This window comes from Oxyura jamaicensis, chromosome 9, assembly GCF_011077185.1.
Source record: "Oxyura jamaicensis isolate SHBP4307 breed ruddy duck chromosome 9, BPBGC_Ojam_1.0, whole genome shotgun sequence".
NCBI lineage: Eukaryota > Metazoa > Chordata > Aves > Anseriformes > Anatidae > Oxyura > Oxyura jamaicensis.
In genome coordinates this window covers 16,754,202-16,761,281 of record NC_048901.1, presented here as the reverse complement: position 1 = coordinate 16,761,281, position 7,080 = coordinate 16,754,202, and the positions used below count along the sequence as shown (strand labels likewise).

General features: G+C 69.8%; 2 protein-coding genes across 2 annotated transcripts in view; one reads left to right on the top strand and one right to left on the bottom strand.

The window, feature by feature from the left end:
- POLR2H (RNA polymerase II, I and III subunit H) overlaps nucleotides 1-1,363 on the top strand; it is a 1,847-nt gene extending 484 nt beyond the window's left edge. The window contains exons 2-4 of the mRNA XM_035334791.1: nucleotides 368-533; nucleotides 668-751; nucleotides 865-1,363. Coding sequence (XP_035190682.1) covers nucleotides 368-533; nucleotides 668-751; nucleotides 865-982 — 368 coding nt within the window. The 3' untranslated portion in view covers nucleotides 983-1,363. The remainder of the gene's footprint in view (nucleotides 1-367; nucleotides 534-667; nucleotides 752-864) is intronic.
- A 439-nt stretch (nucleotides 1,364-1,802) lies between these two features.
- On the bottom strand, nucleotides 1,803-4,859 carry THPO (thrombopoietin). The gene is made up of 6 exons (XM_035334703.1): nucleotides 4,589-4,859; nucleotides 3,563-3,999; nucleotides 2,651-2,778; nucleotides 2,479-2,565; nucleotides 2,083-2,241; nucleotides 1,803-1,996 (listed from the first exon to the last, which is right to left on the bottom strand). The coding sequence occupies exons 2-6, from the start codon at nucleotides 3,600-3,602 to the stop codon at nucleotides 1,811-1,813; spliced, it is 600 nt and encodes a 199-aa protein (XP_035190594.1). The 5' UTR covers nucleotides 3,603-3,999; nucleotides 4,589-4,859; the 3' UTR covers nucleotides 1,803-1,810.
- Nucleotides 4,860-7,080: the final 2,221 nt, after the last annotated feature.

The following is a 7,080-nucleotide window of genomic DNA, read 5'->3' as shown; positions in this document are numbered from 1 at the left end:
GGGGGGGGGGGGGCTGACCCTGAATGGGGAGGGGGGGGGCTGACCCTAAATGGGGCCGTTTGGGTGGGGCGGCCCTAAATGGGGCCTGGGGGGGGAGGGGGGTGACCCTAAATGTAGGGGGTGGACACTAAGTGGGAGGATGATAGTAAATGGGGGAGAGGTGACGCTAAATGAGGGGGAATGACATTAAATGGGGGGGGGTGTCACTAAACGGGGGGGCTCCCCCCACGGTTCCCTCGCTGCATCCCGCAGAACTGGGTTTCCACCAGCAGCAGTGCCCCCCTCCCCTCCCCAGCCGTGCTGGGCGTCCCTGGGGAGCAGGGAGAGGCGGGGGGACGTGGGCTGTGCCCCCCCCCCCCCCCCCCAGCCCTGCTGCAGCACCGAGCGCAGGGTGCTCGCCGCCGTCCCGGCCCTGCCTGCCCACCGCCTCTGCCCGCAGGTGACAAGTTCCGCCTGGTGATCGCCAGCACCCTGTACGAGGACGGCACGCTGGACGATGGCGAGTACAACCCCACGGACGACAGGCCTTCCAGGTACCATGGGGGGGGCGTTGTGCCCGCTGGGGGGGTGCGGGAGGAGAGGGTGCCCCGCTGGGGGACGCGGGGAGGAGGGCGGTGTCTGGTCTGGGGTTTTGGCACCGCTCTGACCTGCCCCCGTCCCGCTGCAGGGCCGACCAGTTCGAGTACGTGATGTACGGCAAGGTGTACCGCATCGAAGGGGACGAGACGTCCACGGAGGCAGCCACGCGCCTGTGAGTGCCCGGCGCCGGGAGGGGACGCAGCACCCCGGGGTGCTGGGGGGAGGCAGCGGGGTCTCGGACCGGATTTCCTTCCCGGCTCTCACCTCTCCTCTCCTCTCCTCCAGCTCCGCTTACGTGTCCTACGGGGGGCTGCTCATGCGGCTGCAGGGGGACGCCAACAACCTGCACGGCTTCGAGGTGGACTCGCGGGTTTACCTGCTGATGAAGAAGCTGGCCTTCTAGGAGAGGACGCGCCCCCGGAGGTTTCCCCAGAGACGTTTTGCCGGCGAGAAAACGGGAGCCCCGGCACCCCAAATCCTGCCCCGGTATCCGTGCTGCCTGTGCGGGTGCAGGAGGGGGCGTTCCCCTTCCTCACCTCGGTCTTTTATGCCTCCTGCGCAGGGAGAGGTGCCTGATACCGAGCGGAGACCACAGCGGGTGCCCTGCAGCCCTGCCTGCTGTCGGTCTCCTCTCACCTCCATCTCCCTGCGCGTCCCAGGCGGGCTCAGCCCCGGCGGTGCTCAGGGACCTCAGCCTCCTGGCTGCGTCGGGGCTGGCCGTCATTTCTGAGCCATCCCGAGCCGGGCCGGGCTTGTTCTTGATTAAACCAGCGTGTTTTCTAGGTCTGGCTGAGTTGTGAGGCTGACGGGGAGCGCTTCCCAGAGGGTGGCCTCAGAGGGTGCTGTGCTCATCTCTGTCCTGCAGAGCTGGCGGCTGCCGCGGGAGGGAGCCGGGCACCGGGAGACTCCGCAGCACGTCCCCGGGCGCCTCCTCTCACCGAGGCTGTCGGGAGCTCAGGGGGAGCAGGGGGCAGAGGAGGAGGCGCACAGCCCTTTAGAAAAATAAGGTCTTTAATCGTAAGGCGTTCACAGTCCGGTGGGAGCAAGGCCCTTGCCCGGCGGCGCGCAGACGGAGCTGGGTTGGACCCCTGGGGGCCACGCGGTAGCCGAAGGCTGGTGGAAGAGGAGCCGACCCTTTCCCTGGGGGCACGCTGCTGGGCACCCGGAGCACAGCTCAGCCTCCTGCAGGATCGCTGTGCCCCCCGGGCAGTGCTGAGCCCCCCACCCAGCTTCAGACCCCGCGGGAGGGGTCCCTGCCGGCCCCCTGGCCTCGGTCGCACGAGTCCTTGGCCAGGTCGTGGAAGAAGAAGTGCAGCTTGCCCTGCAGCAGCCTTTGGTAGGCGAGGAAGATCACGGCCGTGTTGATCTCTTTGGAGCCCGGGGAGCAGCCCGGCTCCCAGGGCTCTTCCTGGGGGGCAAGAAGGGGGGGGACAGAGGGGTCACAACCGGCACCGCGCTCAGCCCCGTGCTGCCCCAGCCTGTGCCGGGGCGCTGAGCTCTCACCTCCCAGGTCTGCAGGAGCCGGAGGAAGAACTCAGCGTGGCGGTAGAGCTGACTCAGCTGCCTGGCCCAGCACTCCTGGCTCTCCTGGCTCCGCGCCCCCCTGACGGCGCCCACCAGCAGCGCCAGGTTGCAGAGGATCTCGCGCCGCTTGGTGTCGTTCTGGGGAGCAGGCAGGGAGCGCGCTGACCCTGCTGGCACAGGGGCTGGGGGCCCCGTTTGTTCCTACGCCCGCTCTCGCTGTGGTTGGGCCCTCGCCCCCACGCCCACGGGATGCCCCCGTGCCACCAGGTGCGCCCACGAGCAACCTCGTGCAGGGTTTTCGGTGCCCTGTGCTTACCCGGGGGTCCTTCTCCAGTCCCACGGGCACCCCAGGACCATCCTCCCAGCCCTCCTCACCGATTTGGTTTTCCACTGCGGGAGTTTGATATCCACCGGGGGCAGCGCCACGGGGGAGCTGAGCGTGGACGGAGCTTGGCACTGGTTCTGTCGGGGCAGAGGTGCGGTGAGGGGTCGGGAGCTGTGCCCAGCTCCGCCTGGCCCCGGGTTTTGGGGGATGCCAGCTCCTCACCGCTTTCTTCTCCATGTCCTTGGCCTCCGCGATGTACTTCTGGATGAGCCTGGTGTCGCAGACCAGCCGCGCCGGGCTGGCACGGCCCTCTTTGACGTGCAGGAGGAAGGAGGTGAGGAGGAGCAGTCCTGGGGGAGAACGGGTAGCCCGTGGGCACCCGGCCACCCTGGGCAGCCCTAGCTGCTGGTGCTGGCCTGCAGTGCCCCGTGGTGGGAGGTCTGGGGGCCCAAGGAGGTCGTGGTGCTGTGCCCCAGCGAGGGGCCCCGTGTCCCACCTCTGCCCTAGGACTCAGTGGTGGCCGGGGAGAGCCGGGAGTTCCCAGCTGCGCAGGAGGAGGGGGGGAGGATGTGACAAGTGTTGGTGCTGGCTTTTAGGCTCCGCTCCAGCCTGGGAAACAGGCAGGGAGCCGAGCTGCATTCCCAGCACAGGCCCTCCTATCGGAGTTTGTGCCAGGAGCAGCTCCAGGCATCACGTGCGCTTCGGGGAATCCCTGCCTGCAGGCTCCGGCCGCGCGTGGCAGCTCCTCACCACTGCTGCAGCCAAGGGCTGTCCTGCCACGCAGCCTCCCCAGCACACCGCTGCCCCGGGCACCCCTCAGCTGGGTGCCCCCTGTGCCGTGCTGGTGACCTCCAAAATCTCTTGTGCACCCACCCGGGGCCCTGCCCCCTGCCCACCTCGGCACCGCACCTGTCCCCAAAAGCCCTCGGCGTCGGTGCAGTCTGTTTGAGGCCGCGCTCCCTCAGCCACCCAGGCATTTTGGTGACCAGGTCCAACCACACCAGACCCCCCCGTGGTGTTTGCTTGCTGCCGACGGGTGGCCTGAGGGCCGTGCCCCTCTCCTAAGGTGTCCGGGGCCGTGTGGGTGCGGTGCCGCTGCCCCTTCCCGCTCGCCCCCGCCCGCCGCGCACTCACTGTTCAGCTCCATGCTCGCCTGGGGGCTTCGGCCCTGCATCTTCCACCCTGGGCCCAGTGGCTGCTCCCCGGTTCCCGTCCCCCTTCCATGGAGGGCAGCTGTGGCGCGGGCTCCCCGCGAGCGGCCGGGATGGAGGGCCGGGGGCCGGGAGCACCCCTCGGGTGGCACGGCTCTCCGGCCCGGCCGCCGTGCCGAGGCAGAGTGATTTCCTGTTGTGTCAGTGCTGACCTTCGAGTAAAAGCGCTCCGGGGGCCCCGTGGACGGCTTCCTGCCTCCGGCCGTTTCCTCTCTTGGCTCTGGGACCGGGAAGGGCGTCCCCGGGCGCCCTCGGGGCTCCTCACCTGCCCCCTGCCCTGGGCCTGAGCGCACCGCACCGGGATGGCGGTGCTGGGTGCCTCAGCTCTGCCTGTCCTGGGGATGAAGGTGGCCCTGGTACCTGCAGGAGAGATGGTGTCGGAGGCTCTCTGCTTGGTGGCCATCCCCCCATGTGGGTCCCACTCCCTCCTGAAGCAGCCAGGCACCCAAAACGCCCTCACTGGGTGCGGGCCCCATCCCCGTGGCCATCACCTGGCGGTGGGCTCCATCCCCCTGAGGGGATGAGGGAGGTGGAGATCCCCAGTGGGGCTGCGGCACGTGGGGACCCCGCAAGCTGGGGCACGGGGGGCTGGGACTTGGCCCGCAGGGGGATTTTTTGGGGGGGAGAACCAGGTGAAATCCCCGCAGGCACTCACACCCATGCGCCCACCTAACCAAGCGCACTCACACCACAGTCCCGTGCGTGCGCCCTTCCCGCGGCACACATCAGCCCCCATGCACGTCCCCCACAGCCACCCCCCACCATTCGGGACCCCCCCCCCCCACATCCTCCTTCCCCCCTCATCCGGCTCAGGGCAGCCTGCTCCCAGCCCCGCGCCTTCCCACCCCGTTCCCGGCAGCGCCTGGCCGGGTGACAGCAGCCAGAGTAAACATCCCGGCCCCGCCGCCTGCCCCCCTGCCCCTCTCGGCCTCCCCACCTGGCAGCCCACCTTTTGGGCAGCTGGGGGGGTCCCGGTGGGCTCCGGCAGCCCCACGGCTCCAGGGACGACGCCGGCTGCACGGCTCGGGCACGGCGGCCGGAGAGCGGAGCGGCGAGCAGCGGGGTCAAGCACCGCTGGGCTTCCCCCGCCCGGCCGTGGCCCGTCTCTGCGGACGTGACGGGCTGCAAACGCGCCCTGCTGGCACGCTCGGCCCCTGGGCCAGCGCTGGCCACGATCACGCTCCTGGTCCCCTACCAGTCCCCAAAGTGCCCCAGTCTTCACCATACCCCGGTCCCCGCTGCACCCCGGTCCCCACCATAGCCCTGTCCCCGTCCCTCTCCGGGTACAAAGCCCTTCGTGATGGCGTGCTGGAGAGCTGCAGTGCCCCGGGGTCAGTGCTTGCCTTCACAATTAGCTAAACGAACCCAGCAGGGAGATTGGACATTGGCTGGTTCTGGGCGAAAACCTCCTGGTTTGGTGTGCAGACACCGCAGCGCTCCAAAATGCCTAAAACTGTCCCTTCGCCCCCAAAATGCCTCTTTTCAGCCACGCCAGCAGCCAGTTCTTTGCTGCGGGAAGGGGCGCTGCTGGTGTTTGCTGCCCCTTCCCGGGGGGCGCGGGGGGACCCCCTGGTGCCGGCGGGGGGGCGCTGGGCCGTGCAGCTGGCCGGATCCCAGCGCCGAGTTTCCCACCTCCCCTTACGGGGTGCAAAGTGCCGGCAATCCCGCTGCGGGGGCAGCCGTTCGCACCCACTCTGCCGAGGTGCCAAGGGCGGCCGGAGGTGCCGGGTGGCCGGGGTGGGGGTCCCAGGTGGGTGGCACAGCTGCTGTCCCTCCCCCCCCCCCCCCCCCGCCCCCCCCGGGGGGCCGGGGGGCCCCCCCCGGGCTTCCCCGCGCAGGGGGGGGGGGGGGGGGGGCAAACCAAGGGGGGGGTGCGGGGGCGGGGGGGGGGGGGGGGTCCGAGCCCCCTTTGAAGCCCCCATAAAAGAGCCCAGCAGAAAGGGAGGAGAAAGTCAAAGGAACAAAGCGAGCGGCTAATCCCGGCGTGAGCAAACAGCCCCCGTTTGCTCAGGGCCCAGCTGGCCCCGGGGACGGGGGGAGAGGGCCGGGGCCACCACAGTGGGGACAGGGCTGGGGACACCGGGGAACGGGGCAGGCAGCACTCTGCATGCGGGCAGGCCTTGTGCCCCCCCCCCACCCCCCCGGCCCAGGCAGCTCAGCCCCCTCGGGCCCCGTTTTACATTTGCAAATTGCCAATAAACATCCGTGGGCAAACAGCGCCCGTGCCCTCCGCTCCCACGGGAGCGCTTGTGGACAGTGGCGGTGCCACAAAGGGCCCTCGGCCGGGGTAACGCAGCTTTTCCCCCATTTCCCCGTCCCCACGGGCCCTGCCTGGCACCACCCGGCAAGGGGGGGGCCGGGACAAACCGGGCGGTGCCCCCCACGAGCATCCGCGCCGCCGTGGGCGCGCCCCGAGCCATCACCAACCCGGCCACGCTCGCCCCATTGATGGCCACCGCTGCCCCCGTGCCCCCATCCCGCTCCTTGCCCGGCTGTCCCCCGTGCTGGCCGGGCGGGGGGGGGGGGGACCCCAGGGGGGCCCCCCGCCCCCCCCCGCATCCATCCCGCGGGGCGGAGAAGGGGTTAATGCCAGGCGGCCGAGCCGCAGGTGGGCGCAAGAATGAAATTCCTTCTCGCCGTCCTGCGAAGTCTGGGCACAAATATTTGCCTGCATGTCCGGTGGGGGGGGGAGACCACCATCGCTCTGGGAGCGTGCTAATCCCCATGCCAAAACGCCCCCCCCCTCCCCCCCCCCCATGCCCCTCATGCCCCCCGGTGAGGCTTTGGGGCAGGGGGAATTGGTGGTGTGGGGGCACGGGGGACGCCGGCACCTTTGGGTGCCCCTGCGGGCAGGGAGCTTGGCGCAGTTGCAGGGTGCTGGGTGCAGGCACGGTGCCCTGGGCACGGCACAGCCCCACGTGGCCGGGTGTTTTGGGGTGTTTTGGGGGTGTCCTCTCCAAATCCTGACCCCCTGAGCCGTGCCTGCTGCCGCAGCCGGGACGGAGGCGAGAAGGGGCAGAGCGCCCCAGCCATCCCCGCCATGCCGGGAACACGCAGTCCGTAATAAACTCCATGTGTTTGGAGACGGAAAGCAGCTGCTCCCCCCCCCCCCCAGCATCATGCCCCCCCAGCTGCACCCCCCCCCCCGTTACCTGCCACCCCCAAAACCCCTTCCACCCCCGGCTCCCCCCCACCACCACCACCCCTTGCCTTCGTCTGGGGCGGCCCAGCCCTGCGAGCCGCCTGCCAGTTGTGCAAATATTGCCGGAACGGCTGTAATCCCCGTGTCCAACGTGAATTATGAGATATTTCCACCCATTACGACAGCCCCCCCCCGCCCCGCCGCGTGTGTGCAGGGCCGGGGGGGATTAGTCACGGGGCAAGCCGCGTTCGGCACAGGGCTTTGGGGAGGCCACGGCACCTCGGTGCCCCACGCTTGCA